At 38.1% G+C, this 21,485-nt stretch overlaps 1 protein-coding gene across 2 annotated transcripts in view; it reads left to right on the top strand.

The window, feature by feature from the left end:
- Positions 1-21,485, top strand: part of pde1a (phosphodiesterase 1A, calmodulin-dependent) — a 96,301-nt gene that overhangs the window by 29,202 nt on the left and 45,614 nt on the right. Inside the window, exon 1 of one of the 2 annotated variants that reach the window (XM_079822525.1) lies at positions 4,826-5,208. The exons of the other annotated variant lie outside the window; for it this stretch is intronic. Within the exon in view, the coding sequence (XP_079678651.1) occupies positions 5,156-5,208 (53 nt within the window). The 5' untranslated portion in view covers positions 4,826-5,155. Of the gene's footprint in view, positions 1-4,825; positions 5,209-21,485 lie in introns of those variants that run through there. 2 annotated transcript variants of the gene reach the window in all.

Genomic DNA, 21,485 nt, shown 5'->3' with positions numbered 1-21,485 from the left:
ACTCTTCTGCTGGAACTAGACTTGCATCAAAGACTTTATATATGGGAAGACTGTGCACTCCGATTACTTGTGAATGGGAGAAAGTCCAATACCCAATATGGTGAATAAGCCCCGCCTTCTACATGAAAGAACCAATCGTTGATTAGTAAAGTCATTACGTCACTGCAGCTGCCGTTAGAAAAAACAAGTTGCTGTGCATGCGCACTAGCTTTGTCCAGGCCGAAAAATGCAGTTTTTTGTCATGATTCAAGCGTTTAGAAACACAATTTATGAGACAATTTTCATCAGATTTCATTGGTGATTTCAAATATGAAATTTAATTGTAAGCTTGGCAAACAGTTTTGAAGAATTGCATCTTGCCCCATTCAAAAAGATAGGAGTTGCACATGCATGCCCGAGAGGAATTTTAAAGATGGCCGCCGAGTGAAGGGACTTTGCTTGCGTATGGCCGTTACCGGAAGCCAGTGACAAGGTACCATTCACTCCCATTATAAAGCTTGGAAGAGCCTGGATATTTTTTTATATAACTCTGATTGTGTTTGGCTGAAAGAAAAAAATCATACATCTAGCAACATGACATCATGACTTTGCGTAAACATACATGCCACTTTCTAAAGCCAAATGGCGTGTTATCTGTATGCATTTTGAGCTATCCGCGTGTATGTCTACGCCGTGTGATTCCGCGTGTATGTCTACGTCGTGTGATTCCATGTGAATGTAAATGGATTTATAAACATACTAAATTATGTTTTTTTGAAAATGTAAAAATTCAGAATGCTTCTTGTGATGGGTAGGATTGAGGGCAGGGGCAGTGTGTGTGTGTGTGTGTGTGTGTGTGTGTGATGGGTAGGTTTAGGGGTAGGGACAGTGTAGGGGGATAGAATGAAACGGCGTTGATAAACACGCTAAAAAGCGATTATGCGTCTTGATAGCACGCCAAAATGGCATAGCAAATTGGCGTGTCATACATACGCCATTTCATGAGATCAGTCTGCATCTAGGATGGCTTGAGGGTGAGTAAATTATGGGATAATTTTCATTCTTGTGTGAACTAACCCTTTAAGTCATGTAGTATAACCAAGGACGTGTACAATAGCTGGAGATTAGCATTACCATTCATCTCAATTGCCAATCGCGTCACACTGTCGAACTGCATGAAAAATGACAACGCTGGCTGATGAAACCACAACAGCACACACAGTCCCACGGCTTTCAATTATTATGCTGAGCTGTGATGTCAAAGGCAGCTGATGTGGAAAGGTCCATTTCACCAAAAAAGAATTAGGCACTGGTAAAACATCTAATATAGTGATATATTAGCACTTTATAAATTGCTTGCAAGAAGATTATTCCATCAGAATGCAACTTTTAATGGTCATGAATCAAGCTTCTTTTCAGAAGCAGATGGTGTAGTTACAGCTCCTACCAGCAGGGACTAGTGGAGTAAAAGCAACATGCAAGGAAGCCATTTTGTTGTCATATGACATGAAAACCAGGAAATTATATCACATAGGCCCTCGTGACTGTGTGACAAGGTCAGTAATTTAACATAACCTATTCTTAACTTAACTTATTTACATATGTCAAAAAATCAGTGTACAAAGTGTACAAATTCCTTTTTGTAGGAAACAATATAAACATTTTTCAAACGTGTGTGAAGCCAACACAAATACAAAAAGTGCATTTCTAAAAACTTGGCGCATACATTTAGAAGTAGAAAAATGCTTTCTCCTTTTACATTTTCAGGTCTTTTTCAATTTATCATTGAGCCTTAAGCCGTTATTAAAATAACATCAGATATTCCTGAGATGACTGCCTAAGACGTTCTGTCTTTCTGAGCCTCATGGTAGATGAGTAAACAGTTTAGATTGTTTGTATTTTATTTGATGAGCCAGTTAAGAGAAACTCAAACATTACTCAGGCTCTGATTTCAAATTCATTCCCATATTAGTGTTTCTTTGAAAATGTTACACAGTATGTGCTCCATCTATAGCCTGGATCATTTCTGGAGTACCTGAAAAAACTGGGATCTGTTTACGTGTGAGTAATGCTGACTTTATTTGGAATTTCCTACATTTGAGTGCACATTACATTAATCTATATGGCGTTTTACCACTTTTAGCCCAGTGCTACGTATTTTTATTAGTGTATGCTGATAGTATATTTTATTTAATTATTTTGTTTTAATTATAATGATTTGACAGGAAATAGTTATTTGGACCAGTATTTCTCCTTGTCCTAGTCTATATATTTTTGCCTTCATTGGGTCCACTTCCTTATTAGGACACTTCACTCTGTCTCTCTACTGCACCATTTATTTGACATGTCTGGAGTTTATAGGCCGTTTTGGTTGACTGAGTTTGTCGTTGAGTTTGTCATGTATTACCAATGCTTGTTCTGTCTGAATATTTATTATCTTAATGATCAGTTTTTCCAAATTAAAAGTCTGCAGTGACCCCCGATGCACTCTGGGTTTGCAGTGTTGTACTGTCTACCCATAGTTCTTTTTGTTTTTTTTAGAACTGCACATGGGGTCTACCTTTCTGACCAAAAGAGGTCAGAAGTTTTACCCAAACATTTCAGGACCCTACAAGATCAAAACTTGAGTTCATGTGTTTTCACTTTGAGAATAATTTTTTAGACATAACATGATGAAACTAAAGCCTTTTGGCTGTTTAAAAATGAGACACAAGCCCTTCCAAATGTTCTATCCCGCATTTCCTGTGTCAGTAGGAAGATCATAAAACTGAATTTCATGGGTTCTTACAACAGGTAAATTATAAACTGGAAGTTCCAAAAGGGTTTTCTTTGCAGCAATGACATAGAAGAACCATTTTGGGTTCCCCTAAAATTTGTCAATGAAACGTTTTTGAAAGAACAGTTTTCTAAAAACAAAATTGTATTAGTGCGAAGAACATTTTAATAATCCAAAGAACCTTTTTCCACTGTAAAGAACCTTTTGTGCAATGGAAAGAGTCTGTGAATGTTGAAGGTTCTTCATGGAACCATCAATGTCAACAAAGAACCTTTATTTTTAAAGGATTAGTTCACTTCAAAATGAAAATTTCCTGATATTTTAATCACCCCCATCTCCTCCAAGATGTCCATGTTTTTCTTTCTTCAGTCAAGTTTTTTGAGGAAAACATTCCATGATTTTCCTACCCATCATAGACTTCCATGACAACCAAAATGTTGAAGGTTCAAATCAATGCAGTTTCAAAGCGCTTCGAAAGGCTTCAGAGGCTCTGCACGATCCCAGACGAGAAATAGGGTCTTAACTAGCGAAACGATCGGTTAAAAAAAAAAAATATATATGTATGTAGCCAAGGATTGTGCAATCACGTCGAAAAGGTCACGTCAGACGTAGGCAGAAGTAGCGCCCCAAGCAAATGTGTGAGGAGTAATACAAATGCCCTTTACCAAAAACTCTCAATTTTCAACTTCAAAATCATCCGACATCGTTGTTTTACCTTTTTTTTTTTTTTGCTTATGGGCATTTGTATTAGTCTTCGCATGTGCGCTTTGTAAACACGGTACTTCTGCCTACGTCTACCATGACCTTTACAACATGATTGCGCAATTATTAGCACGTCGCAGAGCAGCGCAAAATGAGCAATTTAGGTGTAAAAGTGTATTAATTATTATTATTTTTTTTTTACATGACCGATCATTTCACTAGATAAGACCCTATTCCTCAGCTGGGATCGCACAGAGCCTCTGAAGCCCTTCAAAGCACTTTGAAACTGCATTGATTTGGACCTTCAACATTTTGGTTTGCATGAAAGGCTATGATGGGGATAAAAATCCTGGAATGTTTTCCTCAAAAACGTTTTTCGCCTGAAGAAAGAAAGAGACGAACATCTTGTATGAGATGGGGGTGAGTAAAATATCAGGACATTTTCATTTTGAAGTGAACTGATCTTTTACGAGATAAGCACTTCTGTAGCTAGTAAACCTTACAATAAAATATATATTTCATAGAGTTGCACCTTAAGTCTCATTTACAAGTAACCTTTATCTAATACTACATATTTTGAACTATTGACAGGCTGTGAAATGAACGTGTGTTCTTTTTAAAAATGGTTTTAATGATCCAGAGAACACACTGTAGTTACCAGATATTTATTTTTTCTCTTTTGGATGCGTCTCCATCTGTGTCCATTCCATCTCTGAGATTGACATGCTCTCTCTTAAATAGCATATTAATGTTTGTTTGTAACCATCACTGAGTCATCACTGGGCGTTTCTCTGCCCCGCTCCAGCTATAAAGAGCCAAGTTCCTTTTGATTAAAGTACGAGAGCCTCCCCTGAAGAGGTCATATCTTTCTTCTCTTCTTATCATTTTATGTTCTCCCTGAGGTCCTCTTATAATGTTAGCAAAGTTTTTGCAGTGCCAAAAACAGTCAGTATTTAGTTTTCCATGACAATTTTCCACTCTCTCCCTGACCCTGGCTGCGTCCTAACCAATCCGTGATGCAACAAGCTTCAAATCAGTTTGTATTTCCACATGGAGATAACATTTCTCAATACAAATCACCGTTGTTGAGGTGTCATCAGAAAGTTGTAGAAGCTCAGAATAAGCCGTTTTCTCATCTTAAGAAGTTGTTTTGAGTTTAAAAGCTACAGTTTATTTGCAAAAGATGAAGGGAAATCAGATTCCACATGACACGGCCATTTTAAAACACACACCTCGCTCGGCATCGCATAACTTTGTCCACACATCACACTAAACACAAGCCAGATTGTGATATAATTACTGTTTCCTGACATGGGTCCAGCCCCTTTTTTGACCAGACCCTGTCCGCCAATGTTAATTTGCGTGCTCGACAGCTTTTCTGGAAGGCAAGAGTGGCTGTAAGAGAGAGGAGGCAGGCGTTTAGGAAGCGTTTTTGCATGAGGGACAGAGAGATAAAAGCCACCGTGAAGAGTTCAACTCTGGTGCAGGGCGCCTGGCTCTCTCCAAGTTTAACGTTTGGTGTTTGCCTGAGCGTTTTCTGTGATGTGGCCTCCATGGCCTTTTGCACTGGGCCGTCAGTGAGAAAGAAAGAAGAGAGGGAGGCTGGATCGGGCAGAGTGCACACAGCAATGTAAGGAGCAGCTGGGGACAGTCTGACTGAAGCCTCTGCTCACACACTCTCTGGACTCGTGCTCTTAAATGGATGAGTATGTGACCATCAAAAGAAAGCTTCTCCATGGACCCATCTTCAGGTAAGACACCGTGTGAGGGATTCAGTTGTGGCTTCCCAGTCGCTCCAGTTCAATTTTCATCTTTTGAGTTAGTCAGGAAACTTTTGAACTTGCAAAGTTTGTGTTGTGTACTTGTAACTTTGAAGAAAGTTGGCATCTGTGGTTCTTTAGCATTTCTAGTGGATTCTAGATGAGATGAAACGGAGAACAAATTGAGAAAAGTCAGATTCTTTTTAGATGTTTCTCCTGAGAAATGTGTCTCTTCTTGAGTTTCGAAAGGGTTCAGTATCAGCAACGTGCTTAGATTCAATCAAAAATCAGATATCTCAGTATGGACTCAAATGTTTGATTCTCTTCAAATTTCGTCCAAGCCTAATTTATTCGAATTTTATAGCATTATACGCTTGCTGTACAACAACAATTGTCCCATTTAGCTTTATTTCTCTTAAACACAGGAGAAACATCTGAGGCTAAGTCGAAACATAAACAAAACTAGTTCTTTTGAGCAAACCTGTGAGTGCCTCTAAAGTGTGACTTTGATTCTCAGGGGCACTTTCAACCTTATCTGCCTTTGCTCTGTTATCAGCCATAGTGCGTTTCAAAGGAATGGGAGCAAAATACCCTTCACTAAATGCCCCCGTCTAATGTGGTTACACAGTCATTAGAGGCAGTTCATTAAGCTGTGGTTCATTGCTTTGCTCCGTTATTTCAAGCAGGTTGCTAATCGCTTTTTTGCATGTAAAATGGAAGCAGATGTGCAACAGGTTGTTTTTGCGTGCTTTTGTCAGGCACATCAGTTCAAAGCGGCTTTAATTTGTTGCGTTCTTGAGGATTAGGAGATACTGGCTTTGTTCCAATCCTAGCAAGCTACCTATGTACATAGTACTCAGCATACTGATATGGGACCTCATAAGTGACTGATTTGGAACACTCTACACAGACAGCAACTACACGCGCCATTTAAATAGCAGTTCTCACATGAAGCTCAATTGATTTCATCAGTGGTGGACAGTAACAAAGTATTTTTATCAGAGTATTTTTATTTTGGGAAAGTTTGACGATAACATGTTGATTTGGTACTCTAATATGCATAAAAATGCATAGTATTTGTGCATTACTTTGAAATTGTATTCATAGATACACTGTAAAAACAAATCCCTGTAAAAAAACGGCAGCTGTGGTTGCCAGAACTTTACCGTAAAAAATACGGCAGTAACGTTTTAGGTTTTTAGGGACCGCACCATATAATTTAAAGGTTTATAATGTAATAATTACGGTTAAAAAAATTATTTTATAGTTCAAAAACGTATAATTTAAAGGTTTATAATGTAATGATTATGTTTACACTGTAAACAATTTACGGTAAAAAAACATATTTAATTAACTGAAATAATGTTAAATTACCAACCTATTGAAATACTAATATCTGTTATGCACCTTTGATATATATGGACAACCACCAATCACAGTGGAGATGAGAATCACGTGATGAATCAAAGCTCATCACAAGCAGCTTTTAAGAGGACAATATTAATATCTAGTAGGTGCTCAGTGTCATTCACACAAACACTAAACACCATCATGGTAAAACACATGAAATTTAAAAAATGCAATAAACATTAATTTAACAACATCAGATGTAACATAAAACCCTAATGTACATAACTGATTAGAAAAAACAAAGAAGAAACATAATTATTGCAATGAAAATGCATCAAATGCAAAGTGTCACGCAGGGAATTCTGGGAATGTCAATTTACGGGTTTTCACTGTAAATTACACAATGACTTGTTCTTTTTCACTTCCAAAAACTGTAAATTTAACGGTATTTTACTGTAAAATGTAATTAAATGTAAGTTTAGATCTATTACAGTTATTCACGGTATATAGTACGGAAACTTTCTGTTAACCAATTAACTGTTTTTCACCGTAGCATATTTACAGTAAAATACCGTTAAAATCACTATTTTTTTTACAGTGTCATTTTTTTGTTATTGATTTTATATCAAATTTTTCCCATTTTGTCCATCATCTTGAATATAATTTTTACTGAGCTTTTTGCTGTGCATTATGGACTGCCTTCGACATTTGATGATGCCTTTAGGATTTGGCCAAAAGTTGCCTTAACTTTTTGTCAGAAGTGTGCCTTATGATGCCTATAGTATTTATTGATATTTTGAATTAGCTTTTGTATGTTCACTTGTAATGTTAATTATAGCACTTTATGTGCTTTTGTCATTTTTAGGAGTTTTACTTTGCTTTTTTATATTTATCTTAAAGTTATTTTAATTTTAGTTTTAGCAGTTTTTAAACTTTTAAACTTACAATTTTATTTCAACTTTTTCAATTACAGAAAATGTTATTTTAATAGTTTTTGTTAACAATAACAACATATGTATGCTACTACGTAGCAGCTAAATATGTTTTGGAACAGAGTTTGCAACGATTGTATGAGGGGCTTTCTGAGTTCTTGGCTTTTAAAATATACCGAGATATATTTTTGTGTGTGACTCTTGTTATCTCTTGGGGGTTTCATGGTATGTTTTGTACCTCTGATGTTCCCCTTGAGGTTCCTCTCCTTGCTAACTACAATAACAGCCTGCTGGGAGGCCTTCATGGGAAGTGCAGATTTTCGAAATTTGCAGGCATGGCTCTAGATGAGTCTTTCCCTGCCATTTGTTTGCAATGAGTAACATCCCATTGTGCAGTTTTACATGACATCTGCAGTCCATCACATGCTAACTAACGTTTACTATGAGGACCAAACAGACAAAATGAATCAGCGTGACTCAACCGACCTTCATCTATTTTGCTTCCTTTCTCTGCTGAATTTCCTTATTGGTCCAGACATGGGTCATACTTATTTATTGCTGGTAACTTAGCTAGTGAAGCTCTTTGGCCTACTTGGTACATTTGGCGACCAAGGAAATCTTATGCTAGTTAAAAGTCTAGTGCACCAAATGTGCTTTCATTCTTTCATTCTTCTGAGAAACTCTAAAGAAGAATATGTTCCAAGCCATTACAATAAACTGAGATTGGAGATTTCATGCCTTTAAAAGGATGCATAATTACAGTCTACAGTATCATAAAAGAGTCTATATATTGTATTATGAATAGGCAATCGATTGTTTTATCTCCTTCAACTGTATTATCTTTTTATGGCACTTTTTCGATCTTATCTTTGTGAATATGCAAGAAGAGTGTTTTTGGAAGAGTGAAGGGAGCTGTCTTAGAGACTGAAGACTAAATTAGTAAAGTACTAAACAGAATCAGATTGCATTTTTGCAGATACTATCATAATGTCAAGGGGAAAAATTTAGCGCTGCACATTTTTCAGAGCTGACATCTTACTCTTGCAAGCTATTATAAATTCATAACAAAGCAGAGGACGTCAATTGAATTAACTCCTCACATTTTGAGATTAGTAGCCTCAGTTCACCTAAAAGAGCTAATATTTTACTCTGCAGTGTATAGCCTGCGTGGTATGGCTTTGAATACAAATGATCATGAGTGATTTTGATTATGAAACCTGCATTAAATTTGTTTGTAACACAAAACAGCTGTCCGTCTGCTTGAGAGGGGCACACACGTTATATAACCTTAGTATAAAAATATGCAGAGCAATATTTTCTGAAATGTACTACAGTTAAAGCATAACATATATTCAAAGTAACACTGTGGGGTCGAGTTTGGAGTCAGTAAGATTTTGTTTTGTTTTTTGAAAGAAATTAATGATTTTATTCGAAGAGGATGCATTAAAGGGGTTTCAGAACTGGCTTTTTAATTTTTTTTATACTGTTGTCTGAGGTCAACTTATGACGTCCGCGTGGTTTTTACATTCTGAAACATCTTAAGTAATAGGCTATTTTCTGCCTTGGTTTTGAGGTTCTCTGAAGAAACGGTCGGTTTTGATGGGCGTGCCGCACTGAAGACTTGGAAGTAAACGCCCACGGCTAGGATTGGATAAGATTTGCATATTTAATGAGCTTCATCTCCGTACATGTGGGAATTGCTTTGAAAGCGTCTGGGGAATCACTCACAGGACTCGCAAAATATCTTTATCAAACAAACACAAAGATTCATCTCTCATCCAGCCGCGATTGATTGGAATGTTGTCGCCCTATCAGTGAATATAACCGTGAACCGTACACGCATACATACACACACACACACACACACACGTGTGCGCGTGCAGGAAAGGAATGTTATTTCACTATTTAAGATAGCCCGTCGGCAGGCGGAAAAACACATAGCCCCGGGGGTGTTGGGCTTTTAAAAAAAGTCAAGTCCGAGCCCTGGCCCATAACATTACAAGTCCGAGTATGATCACGAATGAAGCAATAACACTTCAAATTCTCCAGCCTGTGACAACGTGCTAAGGTAATCAATAGATTTCAAACGATCTGTAACAATGCAATACTAACACATATAAAAAACATGTTTTACTCACATTAGTGTGTGTTGCACCGTTCCTGTGGGATCCAATATAGAAGGCACAGCATTGTGTTTTAATCTCAATATGTCTGCAAATCCAGTCTCAACCTGTATCTTTACAATCGATTCCGCGGTGAAATGAAGCGAACAAACACGCAATGTCTTACGCACGTGAGCTGGAAGCGGCATGTTTATGGCTCCGTAGCGCGACCCGTTTAGCTCCACGAGTCGGTGGGCGGGCTTGAGGCGGTGCTTCTGCATCCTATTACGTCAGCGGTCGACATATTGTGAGACTTCTCGTTTTCTGGGCCTGGTGTCAATAAAAGCTTTTCTTTGACTAATAAGGAAGTCGTCGGCTCTGAAACTTACAGGATATTCTTATATCACGATGAACTTTTATATATCAAAGGCTCAAGGGAAAGTTGATTTCTCAATTTCTCAACCCCATCTCCTCCTTAAACTGTGTTTAACTTCATCAATGTCATTCTGTTGTCATTGATGCATGCTCTGTTCTCAATGGGGGATTTACGCTGCCCTCCCAGTTTAAAAAAATGGGAGGTTGTCCCCAGAATCTGCTGCTGTTCCCTGTCTTGGCTTTTCATGTAGCTCTTGAAAAGGATGGTGAATTTAGAACAGAGCCATATTGCCAAATGTACATTTTGCGAAATATGCCAAATAAAAAAGTTGACTAAAAGTTTATCTATGGTGTTTTGGACTTAAGTGGACCTGACTGAAATATAGTCAAAAGTGAAAGTAAAGAAATTTATAATGTTAAAAATGATTTCTGTCGCGAAAACTTTTTCTTTATCAAAAAAATGCAGCCTTTCAAAAGCATTGAAAATCTTACAGACCCCAAACGTTTAACTGTATTGAATTAATATAAAAATGTAAAATAGCAACTGTGGAATGCAGTTGATGAATACAAACATTCAGTTTACCTTGAAGTGCAGAATGTATGAGCTGAAGAGTAGATTTTTACTCTCATAAATAATGCACACTTGTGGCCTGAAACCACTGTGAATCGATCTAACAGGCCTCTGTAGCTTTTGCTTTTTAAGTCAACACTGTCTTTGCCAGGGGTGATTATATATGTTGAGATCCTTTGAGCTTTTTATATGCATAAGAATCTAGATTGCGCTAATTTGTCCTATGAGACTTGGATGCAATTTGAATCGCATGACTCGTCCCTGATAAGGTTTACATACCAGAATCAGTCCTCTATAATCTGTGTTTTGAGAACGTACAGTAAGATATCTTGTGTCTGTCAGCACAGATTTCAGGGGAATACTTTGGCCCATAGTTCCTCATCAAAGCCAGCGCCATTTAGTGTCCCAAGTTAATGAAAAATATGAATACAGCCATAACCTTGCCTTATTTACCCGTAGGCACATATTATGTATCCCTCTTTCGGGAGATTCAGCTTTCAAACCATTGACCTCACAAACACCTCCCCTGACATCTCTGGCTTGTTTCTAAAAGAAAATTAGAGAGCAAAAGCAATTTGATAAATGACAATTACTGTGTTACTGCTATTTCACCCTGCTTATCAATCTAATACGCTGTCTAATTAGTTTACCTTCCATGTGTAAATAGTCAGGAGTTTGTGCATTAATTGGTCAAATAAATCAAAGGCACAGTGACTGCTTCATGATTCATTTACTTCAGTTTATAATTGGATGACATGAAATTTCATAAGAATAAATCAATGGAAATAAGCGTTATGTTTTATATAAGTTTTATCCCGAAAGGTTGTTTGCAGTGTGTATTTTCAGGGACATTGGATGAGATGGATTCTTGTAGAGTAATCAATTAGAGAAAATGCGACACTCTCGTCTGTCATGTAAAAGAGCTAATAGCCTATTAGTGTAACGTTATCGGGAACCAGGAACAAACTGAAGATCAAAATCCAAACTGAAACTTTAATAATGTGGCTCAGGAACATGCAGACAAGCCAGGGAAACACACTCTAACATAACAGTGACTACGTTTACATGGACAGCAGTTATCTAATTATTGACCTTATTCTGAATAAGACAATATTCTGATTAAGGTGTTTACATGAGTGGCTTTTAGAATATTCTGTTCATGTTCCCGTTTTACATGTTATAGAACATAGCTTGATTAATGGTACGTCATTACGTCCCCATGCCACGCTGCGTCGTCCGACATCCAATCATAGCGCGACTTTCGTGGTTTTTTAGGCCAACATTTTTTTGTCACATTCAGCAAACATCTCCTCGCTATCCGCTAGCTGCCTGTCCCCTGAACGCACTGTAAAAAAATGCGGTCTCTGTAGTCCGCCTAAGCTCCACAAACTGCAAGAGCAGCCTCGGCCCCACCCTCTCGGCCGATGGCGACAGCCTTCCAGATGTCAGGTCCCGAGTCAACACTGCCTGGTTGAAATGGCGCCAAGTCACCGGCGTCCTCTGCGATAAAGGCATGCCCAAACCTTAAGGCAAAGATCTATAAAACAGGCACGAATAGGCCCTTCATGTAATGGAGATGTGGATGCTAGGGCTAACCCGATGGGACTGAGTAACGAATGAGGACGTCAGAAAGACCATGGGAGTAGCACCGATTATGGAGAAGTTGAGGGAAGTGCGACTTCGATGGTATGGCCACATAGTCAGGAGCAAGGAAGAGTCACTAGCGAAGAAGGCAATGAGTCTTAACCCTGAAGGAAAGCGACCCCCAAAGAAGCGATGGATGGATCGGATAGATATTAAATATGACAATGTTGCCCCAATGATGCCCTCGATCAGAAGAAATGGAGAGCAAACTGCCGAAAAGCGGACCCCACATTACTACAGGACAAACACTAGGAGGGAGAGAGAGAGAGAGAGAGAGAGAGATGCAAATTGTGACATTGTTGTCAGATTTTATTGCTGATTGGAAGTATGCTATTGAAACATAATCTGTTTTGGAGATTTTTGTTTTGTCCCCATTGAAATAGACTGGAGTTGTACTAGAATGACTGGAAAATAGCTTCCAATACTTTGTCCACCAAGCTAACAGGAAACATTCTCAGAACTTCGGCTAACGTTCTGGCAAGGTTCTCTCAAAGTTATGAACAAACATTATTCCAATAATGCTAATATAACGCTTGTTCAAAGTGATCTGGTGTTTAATTAATAATGTTCTCAAAACATTATTTAGACATTTTAGGTAACTTTATGTTACAGTGTGTCACACCTGTTGCATGTAGTTACTAGAGTAATTACTGTAAATATTGATAAATTGCATGCAACAAACCTAAACCGCACCATGCCCTAACCCTATAGTTAGCACATGTAGTTAATTATTATTACTCAGTACTTACAGTAAATGTATTAACACTGTAACACGGACATCTTAAAATAAAGTGTAACCAATGATTTTCTTTTCTGAAAAGTTTTAGTTGGATGTTTGTCTAATATTTTTATATTACTACTTGTTTCAGAATGTTTGAAGTACAATCAACTTGGTCATTTCAACTTAAATGACATTAAACTGACTTTTAAAAAAAAAAAGCTGAATCTTGTATAACAAGATTATATAACAAGTTGAAAACTGCTTAACTTATTTTGATGAGTTAATGCAATGTAAAAGCATATGTTGTCATAAATTATTGATCATATTTTTTACAGTGCATAATGTTTGCAAAATGATAATGGAATGTCCCCTTAATGTTTGTATAACCAAGAAGGAATGTTTTGAACATTCAGTGAACATTCAGAAATAATGTTTTCATAACTTAATGAGAACTGTAACAAAACGTTTTTGGAACATATATTTGTTAGCCGGGCAAGATGACTTGCCTTAACAGTAATTTAACTTTCAGATAAATCATTTCATCAGTAGGATTTGCATTACCATATGCAGAAGTCTTTAAAAGAGATATACACATCTTGTTCGTATATGGGTTTTTCCTTTCTAAGATGCCTTTATCTGGTATTTTTTTGACAGTGATATAGATGTGTATTTCACTGCCTATGATATCCCACAATTCTTTATGTGTGGTTCAGTTGGCTGAAAAAATAAAATTGCTTTCAGATGGAGCTGTTGAAAGGAGCAAATACTATAAATTTGCTCTATTATCTTTAAAGCTCACTTGCATTTGCTCTGGATCATTTGACTTGATGTTTTGGTGCCTTTGGAAGCCGGGCGTAAGAGGTCTGGTGTCAGATGTAATGGGAGCTTGTTTTTGCAGTGAAAATGAAACAAGAAGTGTGAATTTCCTGGATTTCTGCAGTGTTACTGTTCAAACGACTATAGGGGTGTCTACCTCCATGACCTTGGACTTGTCCCTAAGTTGAATTAAATTCACTGAACATTGTAAACGCTGAAGAAAGGATTGATAAACCACAGATTAGACCAGGCCGGTTATTGGAATGATAACCATGCCTGCCTTAACAATTATCAGAAGTCTTTTACCCCTTCCCAAATCTTTCGCCATCCTTTTCTGTTTTCTAATTTTATGAATTTTAGTGGGTGTGCTTGTGCTATTTTTCTTTAAAATGCCACTTGGTTTGAATTTTTCTTTTTTTTTTCTTCTTTTTTTTTTGCATGCAATGGCATTCATGCATTTTATCTCTGACATTAGTATCCAAACTGTAGATCAGTATTCTATCAGATACCCTTTTTTTTCTAGATATTATCATCAGTGTTGGCAATTGAAAATCACATCTTAATGCCCATCTCATGCTAAATCTACATTGAATCCACATGTTATACAGCTCACTGTAGGCTGTCAGTGCACCAACATGGGAGTTGTGTGCCATCTGAAGTCTTTAGATCCGGCCTTCCACTGGAGCTGCTCTCATTTATGAGTCAAATAATTTCTAAAAGCATTCAAGAGCATTCAATTCATTAAAGGGTTAGTTCAGCCAAAAATGAAAATAAGCCCATGATTTACTCACCCTCAAGTCATCCTAGGTGTATATGGCATTTTTCTTTCAGACGAATAAAATCAGAGTTATATTAAAAAAGTCCTGGCTAATCCAAGCATTATAATGGCAGTGAATTGTTATCTTGTTTATGAAGTCCATAAAAGTACATCTATCCATCACATAACTGCTCCACACGGCTCTGGGGGGTTAATACAAGCCATCTGAAGCGAAGTGGCACGTTTGTGTAAGATAAATATCCATATTTAAAACTTAATAGACTAAAATAACTAACTTCCGGCGGATTGCCGTACGCATCAATTTACATCAAAAGAGTAACCCTTGAACCCTTAACGCATGCGTATTGACGAACACAGAAGCCCAGAGGATAGAGCAAAACAAAACACCGGTCATGAAATTGAGTCTACAACAAGAATTTTCATAGAGAAATGGCAGAGGATTTCAATATAAGAGAAGAGGGGCTTGAGTTTGTTGCCCAGTCCTATCTGCGAGAGGTGCCAAAGTTTGCGATGCTTCTATACATCGCGTCAGGGGTTACTCTTTTGCGGCAAGTCGAATTGCGTGTATGGTTTTCCGCCGGAAGCTAGTTATTTTAGTTTTAAATATGGATATTTTTCTTACACAAACACTTCAGAAGGCCTTTATTAACCCCCCGGAGCCGTTTGGAGCAGTTACATGATGGATAGATGCACTTTTATGGACTTCATAAATGAGACAACAATTCACTGCCATTATAATGCTTGGATTAGCCAGGAGGTTTTTTTTTTATATATAACTCTTATTTTTATTTTATTCGTCTGAAAGAAGGATGTCATATACACCTTGGATGACTTGAGGCCGGGTGAGTAAATCATGGTCTAATTTTCATTTTTGGGTGAACTATCCCTTTAAGGTTAGACAGATTAATCGCACCTCAATTGATACCGTTTATTGAATAACGAATATCCCAAACATTTTGTGACTGTTGCTTTAGTTGGCGAAGAGTCTTTGTTGCCAATGGCTCCAGCATTCGATAGAAGAGCAGACTGATCTGACTGATAATCACAAAATGAACGTTATTGTCAAAGTCCTAATAGGGAAGTCGAGGACTCTAGTGTGATTCTCTGCCTGATTATCTTGTTTGAGGAAAAGAAGTTTTGCTGTAAGTGACTATAATTTATTCAGGAGAGACTGAGCCCGTGAGAGACTTTGGTCTCTTTTATCAAATTCATTTTTCAGGAGGGCTCTTTATTTGAATCAAATTAATTGCAATTAATCACATCAGTGTTTGCTGAGAGTGAAGATAACTCAAGGCTCATACTCATTACATTATTGTGGCAGACAGTGCACTATCCTGAACGATTCCTGTGTAAACAGCTCAAGTTCAGGGGGCATATTCTTTTTCATTATTTTTGTTATGAGAAATCAAATACGCCTTGATCTTTTGACATATAAGTTGTCTTTTTACCATTAAAACATCTGGTAGGTTTCATATCTTAAAACGTCCTTATTATAAACAAAACATTTATTTAATCCAGCTCCAAAAACAGCTGGTTTTGATGTGATGTCACACGGGCAATACATTTGCATATGCCTGCCTCAAGAGCAAGACATCGACGAATAGTTATACATCATCGCACCATAGGCCCCGCCCACTGGCATTCAAGGCAAGTTTATTTATATATAACATTCATACACCGTAGTAATTCAAAGTGCTTTACGCAGAAAAGGAATTAAAATATTCATAAGAAATTAAAATATAACCTGAATCACCCCTATCTGGAGTGGAAGAGTCAGGTTCGCGATTTTACTACTTCAGGTAACTATGCGTTTAAACAGTACACTTGCAGACAAAATCTTCCTGGAATCACCAGGGCTATACGGATCTATCCGTCAGAGCGGATCTAAACGGATCTTCCTCCCGCCATTTCATGACCTCTTTAATGGCACTAAATTAACATGTTTAACTTAGAGCCTTGCTTATTTGGTCCAGTTTCTTGAACATCAGGTAAAGTCATCCACATCCCCTAAGGGGTGGGATTTATTTAGCTTGTGGAGGATAAGCATAGGGAGATGTTTAACAGAGATAGAGTCTGAGCCAGTAAATCAGTGCCCTCCGTGCTGCCAAAACACAACTAGACTGATGTTACTTGCATTTAGAGCTTTAGCTTAACTGCTTCAAATGGGAACCCAAGAGGTTAGTTTACAACCCAGTGTAAACCAACCTGTCCTGCGGGCATTAAGATGTGGCTTCAGAACTTGGAGGACTGGAGAAATTGAGGCTTGTGAAGAATGGGATGTTTGTTTAATCAGAGCTCTGTTTGGCTCTAAGAATTGTTCTCTGGCACCACAGATCTCTGACTGCTTGTGTCAACCTGTGTTTAGCACGTCACCAGAGGGGCTGAAGTCCTCTAGTCAAATTCATGTACGCAAAATCTCAGAGGGATTATGGTCCTGCGAGGCCGCTGGGTATCAGTCTCGTCGCAGACCCCCTCTTGTATCAATTGCAAGATGTTTGTGGTTCTCAAACTTTTTGGGCCACGCCCTCATCCCCCCTACCACCACCACCACCTCTGACTACGAAGCACTTGCACAAAAAATTACAAAAATGGAAAGATTTTATACATTAAAAACATGAAATGAAAAACACCTGCAATAGTTTCACTTTGCAATGTCGTTGAATCATTGAAATATAGAACAAAGAGAAAGAGACAGAATAATAAATTTGAACATAACTTTTAATTTACGTAAACAAAAAAATCTGAATATTTCAGTGATGCTTTGGATGAACAATATATAATCAGTGGCTGCAGTGAGCTCTTTCAAGAGTGCCTAACAAGCTCAGCTTCTTGTAGCCTACGTCATCTCGCAGTTGAGCGGGGTGTTCACAATAACAGTTTGTGATGCCGTTCGCTGAAGAGGTACTTTTCTATTACAAACAACTTCTATGTCAGGCTTGTTCAGATGGTGACAACAAGCCGCTATTCAGGCACTTGAATGCTGTTGCGATGGCTGTTTTCTTTTCTTTTTCTTTTCTTTTTTTTCTTCTGCTCTTTGAGAACCATTGATCTAAATTATGTGAGATGTTAATGAATGTGAAAATTAATTCACAAATAAGGATCAATTGTCTAAAAAATGTGGTTGTAGTATATAAAATAATTTCATAATAATAATAATAATAAATATAGCTGCAAGCAGCAATTATCAGGGCCAAGAATAAAGAACACGACAAGTCATGCCAACATGGCTGGCAGCATTAGACCAAGTGCAACAACAATCATAAATATATCATAAATTAATCATAAATATAGTCACTGGTAAAATGGTTTAATGGTTTATCACTTTTAACCAATAGGTGGCTCTGTGACCAAATTGATGTGGTGTGGTCAGAGTGAGGCGACAATGACACATGTAAAGTTTGGTGTCATTATGTGAAAGCATTGCAGATACAGCCTCAATAGTCATTTTGGTATCATGCCTCAAATACAAAAACAGTTTCGTCTATTGACATGAAATCCATACAGTGCACAGTCTGAAGATGATCTGGAAAAAGGAAAAAATAATTTTATTTTTAGCCCTTACGGTTCAAAAGTTATTAGCATAAACACGAGTGCAAATTTGGACTGTTGGTGGCACTAGAGGTATTGAGTTAGAGACGGCAAATTTCTATACGTAGTAACAGTTCAGACTGTCCTCTATCTGTGTGCCAAATTTCATAACTTTCCTGCAAGAGGTTCTATGGGCTGCCATACATAGACTTACAGAGTGGAGGAAGTACAATAATAAGAAACAGGAGAATAATAAGAACACCAATGATTACAATACGTGCCTATGTGTTATACAATATAGATATGTGAGTGACCGATGTGTGGATGTTGTAATTTTTTTGTAAAGAGAACTTGAGGTTTGGTAAATAATAATTAATATAATATAATGTAATCTAGACTTGAGTTTTGGTAAACTAAAGATGTAAATAATAATAATAATAATTATTATTATTATTATTATTATTATTAGTAGTAGTAGTAGTAGTAGTAGTAGTGGTAGTAGTAGTGGTAGTGGTAGTAGTGGTAGTAGTGGTAGTAGTGGTAGTAGTGGTAGTAGTGGTATTGATGTTATTATTAATTTTATTGTAAAATATAGATATTTTAGTGACTCAGTGATTAAAATCATATTTTGGTTTGGTTTGGTTGGTTGATTTATGTTCTGTTCATTCACTCAGAAACCTTTCATTTGTATGCTATTGTTGAGCCATCATTCAAGTGCATGACTTGGTCAGTATTTAGTTTACCGGTATCTATAGGTTAATTAAAAAAATGGACAGACGCATGATGACAGTTCACCTTTCTCCAAGTCTTCGTCTGTGTTCTCAATCTGTCTATAAATACCTTTGGTAAGCAGAGTTGGTGTAAAGGGAGGACAATTTGTGATAATATTTTCCCTGTTGCCTAGGGACTTTTTTGGAACCAGAAAGTTAATGGTGGGATATCTGTGAAATCAGAGAACACGTCCATTTTTTTGTCAGAATAAACGGGGCGGGAAACTGCTTGTGTCCGATGCACATTACACATGTGATTTTTCGTACTTAAAAGGAGCTGATTTGCGTCCCTGGACTCATCACATGCTCTTCCCCTGCTATCTAATTATTCTCAGGTCAGTGAGCGGTCCTATGGGGGCCATCTTGTTGGGGTGAGGAATGTAGAGCTGTCTGAGAGGTTGGCAGCACGTCCTTTCTTTCTTTCCATCGCGAGCCCTCGCCTGGTCCCTCGAGGGGCTGTCAGTGACGGCAGTGCCTCTGAGTTTTGGACGTTTGCGTGTAATGGCACAGCAAGCTCATGGGAAAATGTTTGAGGTTGACCTTCCTCTGTGTTTGTGTGACTGGGGCACGATGGCCTGCCGGCTGCCAGTGCCAGCGTCTTACTGGGCCGCTGGTAGTGACGACGACAAACATCCCCGTCTCTCTTCCTCCAGGGCATTCTCATGCACCCTCGGAGAACAAGCTGGCCTTGCAGTCCCTTTCAGGAACACTTCTTGAAAAACTCTTAACAAACTTCCAGGGTTTGTTTTGTTTTGCCATTTCTAATCTGACCTGGGTGGATACACTGTGAGCTATTAAAAACCTAGGTGGTTCTAGATTTGGAAAACAGGGACTCGGAAAAGGCGTGGAGATGGATTCAAGTCCCTGAGGAACTTTTGGACCGGGTTGACGGAGCAACATGTTACTCAATGGAAGGCCAGATGCAGATGACCCAGCTTGCTTTAGCATGTTTTTGCTTCTGGGAGGCCTGCTATAGAGGTAAATCGGTGCGGGTTTATTTTATCCATATCCAGACAGGCTTCTTTTAGATGCTTGTTTTCGTTTCCATACACTCGCAGTGGTCTGAAGACCCTCCCCGATACACGGTGTCAGGGGCCATGGCATAGTCTCCAAAAATACAGTCAATCTAAGTGCCTGTGCTCTGAAACCACTCGACAGGATGGTGTCTGTTAACCCGTCATACTTCATCTCTTGTGTTTTTCAGCTAAGTTTACGGTCATATTCACACAGCTCTTTGGAATGCTTGATTCTAATTGGTCGATTGATTTGTTCTGTCAAATATTTCTGTTTAATTATCTCTAAACCAAAGAAGATGGCACATGCACCATTGAGCCTCGTAAGCCAGTCATGTTGTAAGATGTTTACAACAGTCAGTATCTGTTTACCACATAAATGTTTTAGGAATTGCCACTAAATTGTCAGCAACTTCTTTTACAGAACAGCTATTTTATTGGGATCAATGTTCTTTAAGTATTATTTGGATAGCTACTAGTATAGTATTTATTAATATTTAGATTTTGCTTTCATTTTTTATTGTTCATTTAATTTTAGTATACATTTTTTGTGCATTTCTATTAGTTTAACATTACTGATTATCATTATATTATTGTTTTTATATCTAACATTTATATTCTATTTTATTTCAGCTTGATTTTAATCAACATTTTAAATAGTTTTAGTTAGCAAAAACACTTCTTTATATAGCACTCTCCATAATGAATGTAATGTAAAATGTCTTTATTTATTTGTATGTCTTAGCCGAAAAATGCTAGCCTAGAAATCTAGACGCAGCCAGGGTAGTCTAACAACTCTCCGTTGGCTTGCGAGCTGGAAAAATCAAACTCTAGTCAGACCAATCACATCGTGTATAGAGTCGGTGGGCGGGCTTAAAGGTCCCATGGGATGAAATTTTCATTTTATGAGGTATTTCAACATTAATATGAGTTCCCCTAGCCTGAATATTGTCCCCAAGTGGATAGAAATGTTAATCGGTGTAAAACCGAGTTCTGGCTGTCTTTCTCTGCCTTTGAGAAAATGACAGGCCAGACGAGCCAATCCTGAAGTCTCCTGGTTTGACGTCCAAGCAGGAACGGTTACCACCCTTTCCTCCGCCCAGAGAATCTGGCACGCCCATGCAAACACTCGAGATCATTAACGTTACTTGTGAACGAGTGAACACAGGCAGTTTCTCAGTGTTTGGATGTACAAATGAAAACAGAAGTCTTTCTTCAGTTCCTTCTGATCTGTGATCATTGATTTCTTATGTGTAGCTTATTATTTATTATTTGTGGACACGCAGCGGCTTCTCTCTCTCTCTCTCCCGACAGAACAGTGTTTTCGTGTTTTCTATCTTGTGAGTCAGTGTTTTTGTACGTCCTTGTCGCATCTATCTGTTCTAAAATGTGCATACAGTCTTTTCTGTTTAACATCAGCAGTCACATCTTTAGAGATAAACTTCACACACGCCGAAGCTCGGCCTCCAACATCCCCGACCCCCAGTACTGCATCTGGCCCACAGCGGAGGCACCAAACGCGGCGTGAGATTAAGCAGAAGGGGGGTAAGCGTGAGCATATCTGGGCTAGGCTAGCCAGCTTTCCCCACAATAAACTGGATAACATTCGATTACTGCTGTTGTGTCTTTGTTTGCGCTGTGTAACGTTACTCAATGCGCGTCACTGAC

This window comes from Gobio gobio, assembly GCF_949357685.1.
Source record: "Gobio gobio genome assembly, chromosome: 7".
Classification (NCBI taxonomy): domain Eukaryota; kingdom Metazoa; phylum Chordata; class Actinopteri; order Cypriniformes; family Gobionidae; genus Gobio; species Gobio gobio.
Note: the sequence above shows the minus strand (reverse complement) of the source record. Positions and strands in the feature narration are given on the sequence as shown.